Genomic DNA, 21,091 nt, shown 5'->3' with positions numbered 1-21,091 from the left:
GACCTGAATTGCTAGCTTTGCTAGAGTATTTTGCTGTTAATCTATACAAATACAGTTTTTACCGACTTAATTAATTGATTTATCATGCTTATGGCCATTGTTTTGTAAAACCTATACCAAGAATATATCTAGCAATGTTGGAATCGTTGTTTTCTAAATATCAGGTTTCGTCGGTGTAAACTCTTTGCCGCATTTTTTCTTCTGGAATGTGTATAAACTCTATTTTAGTTTCATATTTGCGCACATGATGATCAAGAACACAATGTTTCATAATTTCGCCAGTTTCATGAAGTCATATTATGACGTAAATTTGGGACGTCAACATAATATAAGGACCCGCTCCTGATGAGACCAAGAGACCAGATCCATCAATATAAAAATCCATTATATTATTACCGTTTATTGTTTCGCCTAATATGTAGGCTAGGCTATAGAAATCAATCTTATGACGCTATTAAAAATATGCTTTAGACCAGTGCTACCAAATCAGTAAATGAATCGTACAATCAAAGTTCTTTGAATCTGCAAATTGTCTGTTTAAATTAAACGATAGATAGAGGCAACTTACATCAACGTTTTCGAAGTCTGCTCAACTAGTCAAAACGGTATAAAGAGCAAGACTTAATTGTCAAATTAGATAAGATAAATAGATTATTTTTATAAAATTCCCTCTTTTAATTGATTTATGTATTCCAAGCAGTCTGAGTTTCAGGGCTTTTTCAAACCAAATTATTTACCAAACTAATATAAAAGCTTACACTAAAAGGCTTATTAATGTATAAACACCTTAATGCGAATACAATTTGAACGATTCTTTTATTTTTCCTTTCTAACCATGGTCTTGCGTAACACCACAATATTTCAAACAAAGTAAAAGATATTTAAACATTTTTAAACATAAAATGGCATTGCTCTGCCCTTACCATATAAGGGAAACCGATTTTGTCATTTAAGTATATTACAACAACACGGCAAAATAGAATACAAAAAATCACAGTTTGGAAATAATAAAGAAAAACACAATTTAAAAAAATTCTGTATAAACGACATTTTTAAATGAACGCATATATTGTCATTCAGTTGTCGATGTTCTGCAGTTGTCAAACGGACATGTTTCCAAACAAACTAACAAATTTTATAGGTTGCTTTTGGAAGTCTCAAGACATACACGTGTCTAAAATATGAAAATTTGTGTTACTGTCATTAACACAATAATTCGCCTACATTTAACGAATTGTCCTGATAAGAAATATCCCTATATAGGCAATGGCAGTCAAGGTTGTTATTTGTTTTAGAATATGCGTTAATTTTCAAACGTGTCATAAAAATGTCACCTGATGATACTATATTTAATCCCCATGAAGGCTGCACCATTGCCGTATTTTAAGTAAATTGCCCCTGTTTTTTAAATTTAGTTAAAAAGTAGGACCAAGATAAACATGTTTTAATAATGTCTATATGTTGTCTCCGGTATAGAATTGACAAAAAAAAATGCGAACTTATATTAATTGTAATACAGCACCTTCATTAATGCACGTTTTTACAAGTAACGATATGAGCTTGCTTTTTCACTTTTTAATCACAATTGAGACGGCGAGGTATTGATTGTTTCTTCTGATAAGACAACGCAAAGCTGCTTCGGTTGAGCAGCTACTTTGCTGTGCACAAAAAAACAGATTTAAAAATTTATTGGAAAATTGTAAAGTCGTATAACCAAAAATACTCTATATCGGGCCTGGGCAACATTCGGCCCGTGGGCCCGATCCGGCCTGCCAAACACTTTGATCCAATCCCCGGCTTATTTTTCCTAAAATACATAAGCTAAGCAAAAGCAAGCGCTAGTTTCCACATGTTTGGTTGTAGCCTATCGTAAACACTCTTTTCAGGGACAGATATAGTCATGACCCCGCCAAAGTCTATTTTTAGCATTTTTCAAATACTAAAATGAAAATTGTTTTCGCGCCTCACGCGAATCTTTTCTGTCTTGCTTGTATGTTCCACGCGATTTTTTTTGCATATTTACAGAAAAAACCGTCTTCTGCACTGTGGCACTCTCTCTAACGAAAGTGTACAAAACTTAATATTGATATATTTCTTGCGCTTCGGCGAATGTATTCCGTCATTAAAATATGAACGAAATATTGACCGTTTTCTAACCTCTGAAGCATACCGATTTACATTTTGTCAATCTAAGTTAGTTAATGCCATGTTGTGTCCTTCCCCGATTTATATCATCTTTGCAATATCGTCATTGAATCGGAAGCAACACATCGGTAACTTAAACTAAAAATACATTGGAACTATACGCTTTGACGCTAAATGAATGACAAGCGTATATTTGCCAAAATTACACTTGGTGTAAAAACTGAAGAAATTGGTATCCAGATTTCAATAGAGTGTTTTATTAAAGACATTTTATTTTTAATAATAGGCTTATCATACAGAATTTAGCTACACCCCTACACTCAAGATATCCTGTTTGCCATATAAGCAGCGTTGAACGGGATGTTGCATTACGCTCTCGCACAAGTTTCTGCATGACTTGGTTACGTTAAGCTGGAGAGGTTACATGTTTATGTCTACTTGAAGTTAGCACAAGGCGTTGGAAATATAAGGTTCAATTTGAATGTACTGGGTAGCCGAATTGGTGACTTCCTGTCGCACATTATGGTTAAAAGGGGTGTTGAAACAATTTTCAAATTTCTTCGGCTGTTTCTCCCTTCGCCGGAAAAGGTTTGAAGTTACTATGAAAACTAATGCTGAACAAGAAGTATGTTTTGCGTAATTTAAAAAAAATAGGAAAAGGAAGTAGCTTGTTATTTGCAAAGAAAACTGCTCTGCGTATATCAGGACCATAAAGCTTTACATTTATTGTTCTGTACTCGTTTCCTACTCTGAATTATGTAACAAACATTTATAAATTATGAGTTAATGTCATTCTTACCACGGTATGGAAGGGCTTCCTTTTCGACTGTTTATAGACAAGATAACTGTGGAAGTTGTTCTGAAAAGATATAGCAAAGTATTGTTAAAATGTGACTTTTCCCGCACCGTTAACTGACAAAATCACTCGAGCAATTCAAAATTGCTCTAATTTTTTAGAATTTTTCTTCTAACTTTTTTAGAATTACTATATGTTTCATTACCACTTTCTCTATTGATTATGGCCATATTAGGTATAGTGGTCAAACTATAATAATCGCTTATTATAGCAGCTACAGCACAATTTGTTGTATATTGACAAAACTTAACCTAGGACCCCGCACCTGACTGTTTGTCGTTTTCTGCAACAGATAAACAAAAGTAGATCCTTGTATCCTTTGTAGTAGGTCTTGTTCATTGCTCCGTAAATGATGAAGTTCATTACAGAGTTAGTAATACCACACCAACAAAAAACCTGAGAAAAAAGTATAGCCCTTTAAGCAATACCAGTTGTTTAGTAATAATCTTATAGCAGAAGGTATTATCTCACAAATATCCCATTGATTTAGGCTAGACTGGTAAACAGCTCTTAGTTCAATATTTATATCTCCCTCAATCGTTAAAAATGCGGAATTAAAAAGGTTAAGTACGCACTACTAATAAACACTTGTACACCACTATTCGAATAAGCAGTTTTGGATAAAACGAATAACGTGACCGTATATAGCAGTTACAAAACAGCTATGCGAACCTTCTTAATTTCCAACGGCACTTCTTTCGGGAAAAACGTGGTACAGAAGGCATAGGGCGTCCAGCAGGCCAAGAAGATGATAATGGCAGTGGCCAGGGTCCGCAACAAACTTAGCTCCTCCTTTTGGCGCCGCTTCATTTTATCGGGGGTAAGCCCCATGTGGCGAACCCAGACCACTTGGCTTTTGACGCACCTGCGAGCCACAAAAGAACTGTCAGCTGTAGAAACTAATTAATAGTCGAGGAGAAAATTGTATTTTATACCATAGAAGCGAATTTACAGATATATACAACTGAAACTATACTCGCAGTAACGAACCCGTCGCACTATGGCTTATATTTAAAGATGTTGACTGAAAACTTTAAAGAAACGACTGTTAAATAGAAAATAATTTAACATGAAACTTAGTTTGTAAAATATTTTAGTAAAATGGCAAATTTTTCGCCGGGCAATCTCTTGAACAAGCGTAAATTCTCACTTGTACAGTTTCCAATAGCAAATGCAAATGACGATAACGGGTATAAAAACAGCCAGCGTCATGAAAAGTATATTGTAGCTCACTGAGGCCGTGTCATCCCACGAGCATCCCACCATCTTCTCGTCGTAGCTAAGAAAAACAGAATAGTTTTAGTCAGGGATGCAGAGTCAGAATCGGACTGGGCATTCGACAAAACCGATTTTTTTGCTGGAGTCCGACTTGCGAATGCGCAGTACCAGATTTCGAAACTGATTTGACCGCTAACTGTGAGTGGTAAAGGCGGAACGACATTTGGTGGATATTTTCCAACCATATATGATGGTTATGAGTGAATGAGTTATATGTCACCCCCATAGTCGGATTGCTCAATATCTACCGTATTTTGTTACGTTACGTAAATTGGCGGAATAAAGGCTGCAGTAGAGTCTGAGCCGGACTCGGGACTCAAAAAACACGAAACCATACATTTGGCCGGAGTCGGACTCGGGACTCGGGAGTCGTACTATAGGGTTTATTTTGTTGGCCGGAATCGGACTCGGGTTATTTAAACCGACTCCACAGCAGCTCCGGTTTTAGTCTTAGAAATTATGGAATAAAGAGATGTATGATTTAAGTTTGCTCAGTAAGTTTAACTGGAATATAGGTACAACAAGGCCAACACGAGCACTCTGACTCACTGTGGTTGTATTTTTTGCATTTTCAGCTTTAGACTATGTGTTATTAAAGTTAAAAAAATCTCAAAGTGCAACACTTGCATGCCCTTAATTACTATATATATATTGCAACCTTTTGTATGAATTTAGCAAGAACAAATATTTTGTACTTTTTGTTGAGTTAGCCTTTGTTTTTTTGCCCTTGTTTGCAACTTTAGGAAAAATTGAAGAAAGCTTTGTATTTACAGGCACAAAAAGAAATGTAATTTACACAATATTTGAATACTTGTGGTGGCCAATACATCACACGTTTCGGCCCCAAGACTCACATCAAGTCGCTCCAGCCGAGGAAGGTTGGGGAAGATATTAGGTTTGACCAGATCCAAGTCGAGGCGATCGCGTAGAGAAGCTTCTGCTTGGAGCACCTTCGCCTGTAGCTACATGGGTGAGCGATGACCAAGTACCTAAAACGTACAGTGTACAGCACGTAAAAATCAGTCACTCAAGCGACGACATTAAATATTTAGTAGCAGGTGCGTGTAAGACGGACATTGAGTGAGATAACATGCGACCAGGGTTGATTGATCGAAAAAGTCGACCTCTGTACAATGCATTGCTCTTTGCTTGCCTTTTTTAACCAAAAATAGCTGTGACTTGCTACATCGATTAACATTTCGAGTTTGCTGTGGTGCCTGCTTACCCAACCAAATAAGAGCTCGCATTTATTGGCCGGCCAAGAAACCGAGTCGCTTTAACATCGCCAGGGTTTCACGCACAAACAGGTTTTCACGAAAAAAAAAAGAATGCATGAAATGCGAAAATGGTGAAAAATTCCGCGACCTAAAGGCGCATGTAAGCTCCCACAAACTCTACAGGTTTAGTTATACATGTTTAAATCAAACCGTGAAATATTTTCGCAGATCCAAGAACTATACTAACATTAAAATTTGTTATTTAAATATATTATTATTTCGCTGTTTATTGTGACCATGAATTGCGCCCTGTTGGCTCAAATCTCAAACCATACGAACGACATTTTTTTCGCGCAAAGAAATGTAAGACCCATTTTGAAATGCGAAAAAATATTAGGTTCGCTTCTGATTAGCGGCATTTGTAAGAAGCTATACGTTTTCACAACAAAGTAAAACTCAATACGGCCCAAAACATGAGTTTGGCTTTATCCCGCGACTAGGAAAAAAGTTGCCGACCCCTTATATTACAGTTGTCTGGTAAACCACAGTGCCTTAAGCAGACGTCGTTCAACCGAATAGAACCCTATGCTATGGCAAAAATTGCCTTGTTGGCATTTCCCGGGGACTTTTGCGTTCGTACTCGATTGGGTTCGGCTTAAAAATGGTATGTTGGTAAGGTCACATAAAAATAAACTGCGGTATTGTATCAAACCTTGTAGGGACTTCCTAAGTGGCTGTGCATTAAATTATAGAAGCAGTGTCAGTGCGCGCAATCATGCGTTAAAGTCTATAAGCTAAGGCCTCACATAGGGGTTGTAAGCAATAATATACAAATCCAAGAACATGCGGTTAGCCAATAATCCGCCTTTCACAAAATGGTATTTATATTTCTTACTATAGTTTTTTACACTGGGTAAAACATTACAAACTTACACAAGCACATACTATTATATCAGGTTTGGTCAAACCGAAACTAAGTGAGCTACAATCGAAACCTGGCATAGACAGCTGCTCATGTTATGTATATGGACAGTGGACACCTTTTAATTTTTACACTTGGGAATCAACCACATTACGACGTAGAGCAATAACCCTAACGAGCAATAAACCAATCTCCACCGAGCAATAACCAGTGCTGATAAGTGTTGTTATACAATAAGCAGTCCCACTGTGTTTTACAAAGTTAACACCAAACACCCCTTTGTTCATTTATTATTTTTGATGTATAATTTTTGAATCGATTTCGGTTGTTATTTTTTTTATTTTGTACATTTAAAGACTAAACCTGTACAAATCACTACATTTTTAAACGGCTTTAACAAATTGAATATGGATAATTTAACTTAGACTATTTATATCGGAAATCACGCTTGGCTAGAAATGAAATTACGTTTGGCTAGAATTGACTTGGCGTGGTTTACAACACAAAGTTTTAAAATGGGCAATGAATTCGCCAAAAAAATGAAGAATAAAATCTGATTGGGTATGCCAAATACCGTATTACGCCCAAACCAAAACATTCAATATACTTATTTAGCAATATCCAGAAGCTCGCATCTAAAAATGTATTAATACGGATAATTTTATAGCGTTTACATGCACAACATGGCATACGTCTTAAACAGTTTCAAAATAATAAATTGCATTTAAACGAAATTATGTTTGAACAATTGTTATATTCAAGTAGGAAAAAACAGATAATTCCAAGGCATCTCGAAGAACCGACGAACGTTTATACTGCCAGTCTTACTAACTGACCTGTTGACGGCGATGCAGGTGAGGTTGGCCACCGAACATACGCACGACACCGTGATTATGTAGCCAGTTGCTTTGCAGAGAAGCGGCGTCAACGTGTTTTCACCCTTCACCACGTTCGCCACGATGGTTGGCACATAGATACCAGAAACCTGACAGGATCAAGGGAAATATTTTCGTAATTTTTACAATTAACTACAAGCAAACGTGCTATATTGCGGAAAGTTTATACGAAGTTTAACAGAGGCTAAGTGTCGGCAGTGGGTGCATGTTGTGCTGTTAAGGTTTACCTATACATTGTACCAACAGTGACGTGCGGTGAGGTTCCTAGATGGTGAGGCACACATTTTTTCGAGTCACGTTTTTCTTTAACAACCACAAAAACGGTATCGTAATAATAAAACAATAAATAAACTCAAAAACCATTCAGAGACAAAACAAAACGACTAAAACGTAGTAAAACTACATTAAAATAACAAACGTATTAATGACTACATCGTTTTTTCGTTTATGACGTAACAGTGCATGACAATTGAAGGTGTGACACGCCTGTGATCGACTGTTGTGGTGGTAGGTTACTGCTCATAAATGCCACAAAACAAATTATTATTAAGAGTACAATATTTATAAATTTTCGGGTGGCCATGGCCCCCCTGGGCCCTGGCTACGTCATGACAGCTACACATCTACTTCTTTTTCACCAATCTCTTTATAAGTTGCGTGTTATTTTTTTGTCCAGTCTTCTGATGCAAAAGTTTAAAATTTGCAACAGGTCTGCCTTTGTTTATGACTTTAACTTTAGAGTCTTACACTACAAAAATTACACGTACTATGCGGGCATTCAAGCTGGACGAAAAAAGGTTTCATAGCTGGAACGTCACAATTGAGGCATGCCTCCAATCATAGCTAAATTGTTCATCATGTTTTTCGAGAGAATTAGCGAAAGAAAAAAGCTAGCATAATGCATTGCATGGCAATTCTGTGATCCGAAGAGAGGCACGGCTTGGCGCTGCCTCACTTTGCGTATTTCTATGATAATTACCGCGTGAACGCTTGATATGAATAACACAACAGAACTAGAAGAAAAAATAAAGCACGCTTTAGGTATGGAAACGTAAAATTTACGGTAGAGATATAACTGATATAACTTTTGCTTGATATATGCAGTGCCTCATCTACCTCCCCTGACTGCACGTCCCTGTACTTAACTGTTTAATATTCTCCAACCAAAAGTTACTTTTAGTTTTGTTTATATATATATATATGTTTATATATTAGTCAATTTTCTTGCTGAGCGGAATTTTTAAGAAAAACATCTTCGTTAACTGAAAAGCAACTCAATTTACAGATAGACTGCAAACGTGGCTCTGAATGCAATCCATTTACTGTTTAAAACTAGGGCCATAAAAAGCTGAAAAAAGGCCTCTTTAAAGGCCCCATATGGAAATGGCAACTTACGATTAGGTCGGCTACGGCCAAGTTGATTATGAAAAGGTTTCCGCTTTTAAGGATTCGTCCTGCAAAAATGATGGAAGCGATAACCATCAGGTTGCCGAAAGTCCCGATCACGGCCAGAAAGGACAAAAAGATCAGGTCAATGGTCTTCGTGCTGACAGACTGGTAAAAGATAGCGCCTTCCACGGTTTCGGGAAACGACGCTACCGGTACCGTGGACGACTCTACACTCCAATTCTGCGACATCATCGTGTTTACGACGTTATCTTTTACTCGCGGAACATACTGCAGAAAAATAACTCTGAACGAAGCTGAAAAAACAATACGAGCGTTAGATCTATATAAATAAGTAAAACTAAGTTTTCAACTCATTTCAAATTAATTTGTTATTTCAGATTAAAACTGAACTTCGTAGCGCAATAAAATTTAGAAAATCTGACCAGTAAGACGAGTAGTGTCATATATTGCTGGTGATCTCAACAGATTTTTAACTTCATAAAACCACTGTGTCATTTCTCCCTGCCCTTACTCATTGCACAACCCGATCGATTGTTACTAATCTTTCAGATAGCCGCAAGGCCCAATAAACTGTCCGGTGACCATTCTCTTATAAAACAATTGCTTCGCTTTTGTTCAGCTATTTATAGGATTGTGTGTTTCAAGCAATCCCGTATCGTGAATACGAAGTACCAACTCAATCGAGTTCGACCAATCAACAGCTAAAATCGACCATGCGCATTACACAGTAAGTACTTCTTCTTAGGTTACATACGACCAGGTGTGATCTTAACGATTGTCCCTTAAACAACTAAGCCCTTCTACGAAAACTATATACAGTTGCTGAATGTTCCGCTCGTTAGCATAAACCCGACGCAAAATTAACCAGAAGCGATTTGCTTGACATCTACGTTATTATTTAGAAGAGGAACTTTAATGCGATCGCCCGACACTTTAAGAGCAGTTTTCATCATTTTTTTCGTCCTAAAATTGTTACTGCTGCTTCGTCAAAGTAAGACGTCACTATAGATACACGATATTACTCGCTCTTGTCCTTAACTTATCCCAAAGCATCAAAAATCAGGGTAGGATGTGGATTTTGCTGCAATTAACGCAGTGGTTTATCTTAACAAAACGCTTTAACGGTGTACAATTTGTATTCACTAATAGCGAAGGGTTGTCCTGTGTTGATAAAGCCTACAAAGTGGCTTGAAAGGTGGTATTAGGCTACTCTAAATATACGTGAAAAGACAGACGCAAAGTCATCGATGCGTTTTGCCAAGGCTTGCTACACCTCAGTTAACCCGTCCAAATATAGTTTGTAACAACTGCTGCACTCAATATAAACGTGTAAGCATAATGGCGTAAAAATAGTTATGAAAAATGTTAAATTTCATAGTCGCTTCTCGAAGTACCTGTTCGGAACGTGTTCCTTCTTAACACCATTTAGATACCCTGTAAAACTCGATAGAATTTATTCATCACACAACTCTATCTATTAAAAAACTTACCGAACAAAGGCTTCGCCTCAAACTTTTTATTTCTATGGAAACCTGCAATGCCCTACAACATGGAAAAATGCTGTGCCCTACAGTTTAAATAAAAAAGTCGTCAAAGGTAACCTCCTTAGCTCGTTCGATTTAAATCAATCACGCTGCATCATCTAACAACATCGACAGCTTACTTGTCCTTATACCTTCAAAAGAAGCACCAAGTAACCGACGAAAGTGCTGTAAAAATGCCGAGACTAGCTATGAAATGCGCTCATTGCCCGTGAGAAGGTTGGACATCTCATCTTGATTGCACAACGTACCGCTGACCCTTAATGCTCACTTCTGTCTCCAGTAGAAAGTCGTCCTTGTCACACACCAGTAAACACAGAATCGTCAGCCGTGGCGGCTTGACGCTTAAACAATGCAACGGGTGTTTATTAAAAGGTATCGCGTTGAATGTGTTCCATAATACCTTATACACCTTGTCAGTGTTTTATAGACTTTCTGTAACAAGACAGTCACAGGTATGTAGGCGCTATAAGATTAGCACTACAAACAGTATTCCTTCTAAAAAAAATTTCTAATGAGCGAATATTTTATTTAGTGCGTAAGAATATTTTGAGGCTGAGTTAGAAGGGGCCTGGGTCAGATTACAGATTATTGTTAGTGTTATTTGTATGGGTGCGAGTCGTGAAAATTTTAAAGATGGCGTCACGCTTCGATGAAACAAATATTCTCAAAAAACTTTCTGTTCCCGGTTAAACTCGGAAATATGCTACTGCAACCGAGTTAAAATACAATGAAGGTTATGACCACCTAGCGGTCGCGCGAACTAATAATTTTTAGCGCATATCAAGAATCGCGAACTAATCGCTCGTTTGCATTTATCAAGATGATTTCGTCAATTTGTGAGGTCATTGGAGGGTCATTGGCGGCACTGAACGAAAAATACAGAGCGTTTATCCTGATGAATTTGAAGATTGAGTTACTTTGCTATGCTGGCATTTTTTAAAAATTTCGTGCAAGTTTTTATTACATTGCCAAAAATAAAAAACAAATTACAAATATATGCCTAATATTTTTGAATACGTTTTCCGTTTGTCAGCGACGCACTAGTCAGAGTCTTCCATGGCGCAACGGTAAAGAAGCGTAAACGAACCGGACGAAAAAAGATGATTCGCGCAGAGCGCGAAAATTTTTAGCCGTTATCTAGTTAAAATAGTCCAAAAGTATTTGTAATGGCCTTATGTCTAGTTTGTCCAAAGAGGCCACGGGCCGGATGAATTACATTGGCGGGCCGGCCCGCGGGCCGTAGGGTTGCCGACCCCTGCTATAAACAAACGGCATTTCGATACCACAACATTTTACTGTGCTGCAGCTAGCCTAAAGGTATAACAGAGGTAGTTCTGACCTTTTGAGATTTTTGGCGTTATGGTGCATTAAAAGGTTTGATATTGTGAGAGATAGATCTAATTATATGGCTTCTTAGGTTTGTTTTAATGGGTTTGAGTTTACTATTAACCAAACACGCCGAATTGTAAACCGTCGGTTTTAAAATAACTTATATCAAAGTTAAAATATGTCATGTCAAAGGGCCATTTGCATCCAATGGCAGTTCAATTGCAGTTACAACTTACCTAAGTCAAGTTTCAGTCGCCATATAGCAAGTTAAGTAAGTGGCCATTGTTTCATGTCAAACCCTGGTCGGTAAAGTATTTCGATTTTAAAAACATTTTGCACAACAGGCAGATTATTTTACGTATATACAACTAGCGAAAATATGCCTAATGTACAAAGTTTTTAAACCAAGTCACGTTAGTGTATTGATAACGTTATTCTAATAAAAATCAATTACCGTATACTCAATCCAATTAAGTCGATTTCCACCGACCAAACAACAAAAACTGTTGATAGAAGAGAGAGAAAAAAACAGCTCTCACTTTGCGAATTCCAAACAGGATGTGGTACGAAGTATAGAAGTGCAAAATGCAAGTGTTGATTTCGTGTTAAGAACAACAGCAGAGTGATGGCTTATTAACAGTGGCATGATTTTATTATAGCAGTATGTGTATTTGACAGGCTGAGTTGTGTATACCAGAATATATCACACACTTATCATGCTAAGCAATTACCAACGTATGAAATATGAAAATTTCCTCATTCTAATTGTGTTGAGATAAATGATTTAATTTGTAGCTTCTGAGTTAAATAGGCATCACGAAAATCGGAAGCCGTTCTCAGTAATACTTCGATTTTACTTGAATTACCCTCTTCAATTAGCGTTAAATTATCCTCCGTAATATAAGCAGGCATTTAGATTCGCCAGAACAGCAACTCTATCTGTTTGACAGCTTGTGGTCCGCTACTGCAACTTCATTGACTATGTTACGCAGTCTATATAATAGGAAATTAGGAATACGTTAACGCTTTTAGAGCTATTGCTTCAATATACAAACGTATACGGGCATTACTGCAGACAAAGCCTAGTGTGACGTCATTTCCTTATAATTCGTATTGAATAGTGGGATAGTGTGTACAGTAGTAATACGAATAAAATATATCTTAAGGACGTTGCCGAAGGTTTTAATGTTATAGGTTTAGTTTGGTCCTCTTGGCATCACAAAGTCTAGTCCTGCATTTGTTTTACTGCAGCAATAGTTTCATCCTAAAAACTCGATTAAAATACGATGTACCGATCGATGTTGCGCCTATTTTCAACTCTGAAGTTTTCGTAACACATTTTAAAGGAAACAAACAGCAATACCTGTAAAACAGGGGTTGGCAACCTTTTACGATTAACGGGCAGAAACCAATGTCATAAAGGTCTCGGCTGGTTGCAAAAAAATCTAACTCACAATTTTGTTGTTAAACGTGTAGTTTTTAGCCATTTTAGTTGGCCTATACAACACCTCTTAAATCAGGCAAGGACCTATAGTATTTTTACTTTTAAAATTAGACCCTCCCAATACATTTAAGAAGAAGGCGGTATATCTACTACCGAATAAAACGTAAACTCGTTGAAGCAAGACCTGAATTTGTAGGAATAAGTCTGAATCTCTTTAAAATAAGATCTAAATGGCGCAATAATACGTAGACATTTGGACGAGGTTATGGGACAATTTGGGGCCTTCATAGTGGGTCTGGTTTCGACCGTTTTGAAATCGCACCTTGGGCACCCTAATTTGAAGGGCACCTTTGTGGTGCTACTGGTGTGGTCCCGAATTGTTTGCCCCTGTTTGGGGTCAGGGGTGGGCAATGGGTGGGATTACAATTTTGGCCAGGGTTAAAATTCTTACGCCAGTTAGTGATGAAGTTAGGATTAGAATTTTGGGCTAGGTAAAAAGTTCTTTAGGCCATATTCCGTTTTGGCCGTATCCCGACAGGTTTAGGCCTTATTTCGATTTACATTTTATTCCTATACTATTAGCTATTTGGTCCTAATTTGACCTTATTCAACTAGTTTTTTATTCGAAATTTATCTACTTTTGGATTTATGGTTGAAGTCTATTGAAAACGTACACCTAAATCGATTTGCGCATTCTATAAAGATAGAATATAACAGCGCTTTAAAAGTTCCCTATTAAAATCTACATCTAGAATATTTACCGAATTTACTTTGTAACAAGCGTTAAGAAAACCGCGCCAATATCATTGAGCTGGATTTTGGGGATCCACAGAAAAATGTTAATTGCATGCTTTGCCGCAAATTTATCCTCTAACTATGGTGTGCGAAAAGCTGACTGACAGCAGCCCTTATTGTAATTGTAGGCCTCCAGGCTAAATCGTTGGCTCAAATCTTAGCGGCGGTGTTATGTTGCCGAATTGTTTGCTGAAAATTTAGCAGCGTCTTGCTTGTCGAACGGCCTGACAGCCGTGCGATGTGTACGCTTTCACAGGATGCAACATGTTTGTTTTCGTTTGACACATATGAGTTATGCATAGGAGACGTGGTACATTTCAACTAAGTCACGTGACAGGGTGGAGTTGCGTGATGAAAGATTTGTTCAAACAAAACAGTTTGAGCAATTGAGTATCTTCTTGTGTTAAACGCCGAAGAATATGTCTACTCTGTCTTCTGTATCTTTCGCACAAATCAAGCAGAATTATGCAACAGTGTTGCTAGTCTTTCCAAGATCAGTAATACAAAACTTTTAAGCCTATAGTCCACTTAAATACTATGCATGATAGAATAAAACAGTTTTAAAGATGTAAAATAAATATATGGAGCATACCACAAAGCCTAAATCTATTTTGTGATAAAAGTTTTGAATTTTGCACACGCCTTAATTTATATTTTAGCCTATTTAGCTTAGTTTCGTCACCTATGGCCCTTCTAGTCTTTTAAAATGTAAATGGTTCTTTGTGTAGAGAGTTGTAAACTGTTGAAAACACGCCATCAGATTTGCCATTTTGGTTGGCAAATTCGCAGTTATACGTGTTTTTTCTTTTTTTCGAATTAATCGACTGAATCCTAATGATGTAGGCCTATTGCTTTACGGTTGAAATTCATCCCTTTAAGTAGTCTGCGACGAAAAATGAGCTGAACTGATTCAAAGCGGGCGTCCATAAAAGTTGCGAGGTGGCAAAGCTTTATTTTTCTCAACGATGGACTCCACAAATTTTGAATACAGATGGGTCATACTCCTGTCTTGCAGTGTTCTGTATGGACTAAGCTTCGGCACCCATGCCGCTGTCGGCGTGTTTTACACGTCTTGGATTCGCGATTTTAAGGAATCCGCCAGAACTGTTGCGTTACTAGGAAGCCTGCCTTCCTCAATCGGCTGCATGTTGGGTAGGTGCTGCGCTCCATGTTAAACTTTACCCAAGTGAGTTTATTTTCGTTTATAACGGTAGGACAACGTTTCAACGGAAGCTGTCTTTAATTGGTATTACTGTATTCCAATTGGATGCACCTGATCTAGTTTCGGATGCTGTAGTTTTTGTTTATATTGCTATCCCAATGTATCTTGATTCTGCGCAACGGAAAATTTCCAGAGTTGATAAACGCCGAAGCAAAGTATAATAACCGCTTTAAAGTTTTCGCTTGGAATCATTGTGCCTCTTCCAAAGTAATACAGGAAAACGTACAAAATAACCTGTTATTACATTTTTTTTTCAATTCTGTAGGTCCGATTTATGCTATGATCTTCAACAAAATAGGAGGTCGTCCTTGCGGCATGCTCGGCGGAATTTTTGTATTTTCTGGTCTTGTTCTCAGCAGCATAGCTTCAAATATCACGGCTTTGTATTTTACCTTTGGAATTATTACCGGTAAGCGATGGCTTGACGAACGACTACGAAGTAATCTACAAGTTAAATTTTATCATAACAGTAGTCCGCTGACCCTCAGATCCGAACCGCAGAAAAATGAGGTAAAGCAATTGCTCCATACTTATTTCAAAAAATATATAAAAAATATATTACAAATATGCTTAGTACTTTTCGTCACGGCGTAGCTGGCGCACTGATTCTCAGCTTACTGCAAGCTGAAAACTTCAAACCATTTTGTACTATTTTTCACAACTGTGCTAACCTGTCCATTTTCACACTTATTTTACTTTCGGCAGGATTCGGAATAGGTCTAACCAACATATCGCTGAGCTCGGCGCTGAACGCCTACTTCACCCGCGAGCGCGCATTCGCCGAGGGCATCACCGGCGGAGGATATAACACGGGAATGTTTCTTGGCGCGTTGCTGATCCAGGCCTGCACCGACAGCTACTCTTGGCGGGTGAATTGCGAATAGTGTAAAGAGAGGCCGGTTGACGAAAAGACGACATGCAATGCACCCCTGTAAGAGCCACGCTTCCCTCTTGATCGAGTTTGTCCGTGGTGTCTGTTAAAAGCTCTTCAAAAAGAAGTCCCTCTTTTACATACTGTTTTCGTGTCCTGACTCGGCCCTGGCAACTTTTAAACTTGGTCATACAGCAAAAGTGTTTCACTTCCTGTTAACCAATGTTTCAAATAGGTAACAACAAACGTTGTCGACAAAAGATGATGTGACAGCAAGCCACTGCAAAATTTTTACACAAGTATGTAGAACTGTAGAACTGCGATTCAGAAGTCGTTCAGACCAAGGATAACGGAACACATTGTATACCGGGAGCCTTCAGAGGGGTTAACCTGATCATTTAACGATTGCTTGCGAGTAAGGCCAGGCTCCAAACAACAACTAGCCTGGTTCCAGCTGACAATACCGGGACCGTCACTATATTACCTAAGCTACACATGTTCGGAGGTCATAAACTTGACATGGTACCGTAAATCCTTTTTTATATGATGTTATACGTGCGAATAGGATGCAGCAGGCAATGGTCCCATCGTTGTTTATTGACTTTCCTCCTTCTGGGTCTGTATGGCTCAGTTTATATAGCAACGGTCCCGGTATGACCGAGGTTGTCAGCTGGAACCAGGCTAGTTGTTGTTCCTTGCTCGCAAGCAATCGTTAATTGATCAACTGATTTCCGAAAACACCCATAAATACTTCCGTTGTAATCTAAAACAATGTACATTTACCACAGAGACAAAACTATAGGTTCTCATTTTGACATATGTCTTTAAATCTAACCCCATGGGTTTCGTTGGTTTCGTTGTGCTTTGGAGAGATTAAAGTGTATACGAGGCCTCGTACCGCTGTGGCAAGTTCGATTCGCCTACGTGTACTTCAGTAGCTATTAATAACAACGTAGCTTTGTCCTCAGGGAGCCATTCTCGTATCCGGGGCCTACTGCCTTAACATCTGTGTGGGTTCGATGCTCCTGGTGCCAGTCAGCGAAATACGCAACAACCCGCTTAACCTGTGGCGAACGAAAGCCACGGCCAATTGTGCGCAAATAAAAAGTAAAAAGCGTCAAAATAGCAGACTCAACGACGATTCCAATGACGACAAGGTTATTGAAGCGTCGGAAAGTTCGTCAAACGTTGAGAGAAGACCCTCGTTCTGGAAGAGGTCGCTGACCTTGTTTCGAAATCCTGTCTTTCTCCTTATCCTTTCCAGCGACTTGATCACCTGGCTGGCTATTTACGTTCCTCATGTACATTTGGTGGAACGAGCCAGGTGAGATAAAGTGTATTTCAGCATACTTTTAAAGGCTGGAGATTCTGGTTAAATTGCTTGTCACGTTTAAAAATGGGAATGGGTATCACCATGTTAAAAACACATTTTATATTTCAATAGAGATCTAATAGCCGTAACATTCGACAAAATCTACAAATTTTCCCTGTTTTAAAACGCTCGGCAATAGCTCAAGCCAACAGCAGTTTAATAAAAACTTGCATAAGCTATTTCTCAAAACGTCAAAAACAGAGAAATGACGATGTTATTACATGCTATGGCTTTTATACTTTGATTAAAAAGAACATTTTATATTACTGATTTCTTGCTTTAAAACATCTTGTGCTGTTTTTATTGAAATCCGCCTTCTAATGCTATGGGCAATCGACTTATAACACCTTCTGTTTTGGTGATTTTGTCGACGGTTGGTCATGAATACCCGTAAGCAACTTCGTTGTATTCCAGGCAGGAAGGGGCAAGTCCGAACTTCGCTGCGTGGTTTGCTTCTGCCTGCGGTCTCGCCGGAATCGTCGGCCGGCCATTAACTGGCTTCGTGTCCACTTACTACAACATCGACGCAATCCTGTGCTACTGCACGATGCAGGTAACCAGCCTATACCACTTCGTCACTTTTGACATGGAAGAAATAGCATAACCCACCGGCGTGAGCGTTTCAAATAAAAGTTAACGTTTTCCAACAACTTTCTGAACTGTATGCTATTTTATAACTTTTATGTTTTAGTTTCAAAATAAGCATACAACTAGTATTATTTAGATATTTGGTGTGGGTGGAGTACGTTTTTGGGTCTTGTCCTAAGAAGACGTAAATACTATTTTATTAATGTTCTGAATTATGGTGAGTTGAAAATGGCCGTAAATCGCTAACTCGATGTATTACCAAAATGCGAGCAGCCGACGCTTTTCTCAAGGTGTGGAGTGCACTTTTTACTGAGCTAAAAAAAACAACAGCATTACAGCATATTTCTGTTTTGTTAGAAAATTTCACTCTTCTGAAATGGCATGACTATTTTCAATTGTTGCAAAATCTTGCACGAAAGTCATTTATTCGTGATCGCTTAATCCATTTATTGCGAAAATTGGGCGTATTTTAAGTATCTAGCTTTGGTTATGCGAGTAAAGCCGCCGGTTGTAAGAGCTGCTTTGAAACCGAAGAAACAAAGAATAACAATCAGTTGTAAAATTGTTTTTCCAGCAAAAATTTTGTTAAAGTACAAACGTTGCGCTCACCTATCCGCGAAATCTTCTTCAGGGCAATACAAAACGTTGTCCAAACATTGATACTTTGTCGGAAAAATTTTTTCGTAAGAGCAATTGTACTATTGAGCAATGCCAATGACGGCAAAGTTTTTCTGTGTTTGCACCACTTAAGTTGTTTTGTGTTTTTTGACCTACATAAAAATCACCGCTATCGGCATTTGAAAACGGATGTGAATTGTTATAATATTACTTCTGGTGTTCAATAAAAAAAAAATAATAATTGAAAGCTAAGCGCACCTCTTCTGTCCACTATACAGATAACTTCCTAAATAAAATCGGTTAAAAACAAAATACAAAAGCGTAGTTTGATTGAAAATGTGTATTTGGTTTCTGCGAGCGGATGTGCTTGGTTGTAACTGCAGATAAACAATGGTTATATGGTCTAACACTCAACTGTTAGGCTAAGACTCTAACCAAAGACTATAAAATAAACTTTAATTCGGTTCTACGACGAACAACTAATGCCTTTTAGAATTAAATGAAGCAGATAAAAAAGTTGTTGCAACACCGAAATATTGTCAAAGCCTGCTTGTAAACCTTCAAATAGTTTACAAATAGTTTGCAAAACACACTATATTTCGTTTTGAATGGGACGAAACGAAAACTAAAAATAATGACGGAATGTTTTTAAATCTTTATACCTTTAGGGCGTCAATGTTGGTCCACTTAGTGAAAATGGGCGGAACACAGATGGTTGGTAAAAAGTAAACATTTAAGGGAAAATTGGGATTTATCTTTGTCGCCCCAAATGTTAGCTATACATATGCATTTGTTTACAGGATTTTTTTTCTACAAAATAATTGATGTTCGTCATATTTTAGGGAAACAACAATGCTTGTTTTTGTTAGAAGAAATATATGTTAGTGTTTGGTCTAAAAAATAATTCATGATTTTTTCAAACGGTTAAAATTCCTGAATAGGAAGCCAAAATCAGTCTTTTAAACAAGCGATTTTAAAATGTGTGCCGCAAGGCATAGCGCTTTCTCGCAAAGTGTGGGGGTCGTGACACGTTTTGAAAATTGAAAAACAAGTTATCTTGTTACATTGTTAGACTGCCCTTGGCTTGGCGAATTTGGTCAGCACGTTCTGGTCGAATTTGCAGATGCTCTTCGCCTACGCCATTGCGGTGGGATTCCTAAGCAACGGATACGGCTTCATTAAGTCTGCCGCCGCCGTTTTGCTTGGGCGGGAAAACTTTGTGGACGCCTACAGCTGGATGCTGCTCATAGAAGGAATTGCAATAGCAGTCGGGCCCTTAACTGCAGGTAATATGAAACCTTTTATTGCAGCCCACAGTGCAGCAACAAACTGAAATAAAGCTTCCTGCGTTATACCCCGTATTAAAGGGTTTCGAAAAATGTCAATAGTTTCGGCTCATTCACTCTATCGTGGTATATAATCTATATTATAGATTGTATTTTGAAACCACACAAAAGGGGACCTATACAGAGTTCGTTATATACTTTGAAGATTCTATTTTGAAACCACACTGGAGTTGGTTATAAACAAAGTCCGACTCCAGCCGCAAAAATAAAGTCGAGTTTGACTGTCGAGAGTCGGACTTCGGAAAATGTTTGTGACGCGAATGCACTCGCTGTTTTTTCCAGATTCTTTCAATAAATTTTGTTTTTGGCGCAGGTTTTATATACGACGTCACGCAGAGCTACGACTGGGCATTTCGCTTTTCCGGAATCAGCCTCATTCTTTCTGCCGCAATGTTCATCTTTATCAAACCCGCTATGCGAAGCGCGGAAAAAGCACAAAGGATTAGCGAATCAAAATCGATTGACATAAGTTAAAATGCGATTTTTCTTTTTTCTGCTATTGCATGAGCCGTGGAACGTTAGCTCACAAAAATCAACGTGCTATACACTTTTTTTATCTATGCACTTGTTGTATTGGCAGGGTTTACGATCGACAAACGTTTTATCAGCAGTTTGCGCCTATTACTCTCGATTTAATAAGTGAAATATATAGAAAGCTATGGGTTTGGTAAAAATACAATTTTCTAGTCCGTTGTTAATCAAAATTAGTATCCACACTTTTCGTAACTGTTTAGATTTGGTTTATGACATTTTGACAGGCAATTTTTTTTCAAAATACTTCGGAATTTATGTCGTCTTTTCTAATATTAGTGTGGCTCCTGCGCAAACAATTTAAAATAGTTTACTTTAGTTAACCATAGGTCGAAGGAAGTTTAAACGAATCCGCATGTTTGCCAATTTAAATCCACATGGCACTTGACTTTCAGGGAAAGCCTAAATTATGACTGGAGCTTAGTGAAGAATAAACTGTTTACTCCATTAAACAATAAACAACAAAAAGTTCAATCTGAAGAAAAAATACCCACAACCTAAGAAAGCAATTGTCAATGTTACGCTACGATAATGTATGACGATCGATCTTAAGTTTTAATGACAATAACTAGTATTGATAGTTTACATGGTAATTTGCAACTATACCTATACACATTTTATGTTGTCAAAAGCGCCTAAATTTGTCGTTTTAAATCTGTACCCTGGTTTAAGTCACTAAAAACCTCGCGAGGTTTAATCCGATTTAT

The 21,091-nt window shown here is 37.9% G+C and overlaps 2 protein-coding genes across 2 annotated transcripts; one reads left to right on the top strand and one right to left on the bottom strand.

The window, feature by feature from the left end:
* Positions 1-799: 799 nt before the first annotated feature.
* LOC146169249 (melatonin receptor type 1B-B-like) lies at positions 800-9,011 on the bottom strand. The gene is made up of 8 exons (XM_083388872.1): positions 8,710-9,011; positions 7,255-7,403; positions 5,134-5,268; positions 4,152-4,280; positions 3,674-3,866; positions 3,267-3,397; positions 2,945-3,004; positions 800-1,658 (listed from the first exon to the last, which is right to left on the bottom strand). Exons 1-8 carry the CDS (start codon positions 8,953-8,955, stop codon positions 1,580-1,582), a joined length of 1,122 nt encoding a protein of 373 aa, XP_083244998.1. The 5' UTR covers positions 8,956-9,011; the 3' UTR covers positions 800-1,579.
* A 5,790-nt stretch (positions 9,012-14,801) lies between these two features.
* On the top strand, positions 14,802-20,327 carry LOC146169248 (monocarboxylate transporter 14-like). Its single transcript, XM_083386331.1, has 7 exons — positions 14,802-14,988; positions 15,324-15,467; positions 15,764-15,927; positions 16,898-17,253; positions 17,716-17,854; positions 19,580-19,793; positions 20,167-20,327. Exons 1-7 carry the CDS (start codon positions 14,802-14,804, stop codon positions 20,325-20,327), a joined length of 1,365 nt encoding a protein of 454 aa, XP_083242457.1.
* The last annotated feature ends 764 nt before the right edge of the window (positions 20,328-21,091 follow it).

Source organism: Ascidiella aspersa, chromosome 1 (assembly GCF_963924565.1).
Source record: "Ascidiella aspersa chromosome 1, kaAscAspe10.2, whole genome shotgun sequence".
In the NCBI taxonomy this organism is placed as follows: domain Eukaryota; kingdom Metazoa; phylum Chordata; class Ascidiacea; order Phlebobranchia; family Ascidiidae; genus Ascidiella; species Ascidiella aspersa.
The sequence above is the reverse complement of the archived record's forward strand: the minus strand, read 5'-3'. Positions and strand labels throughout refer to the sequence as shown.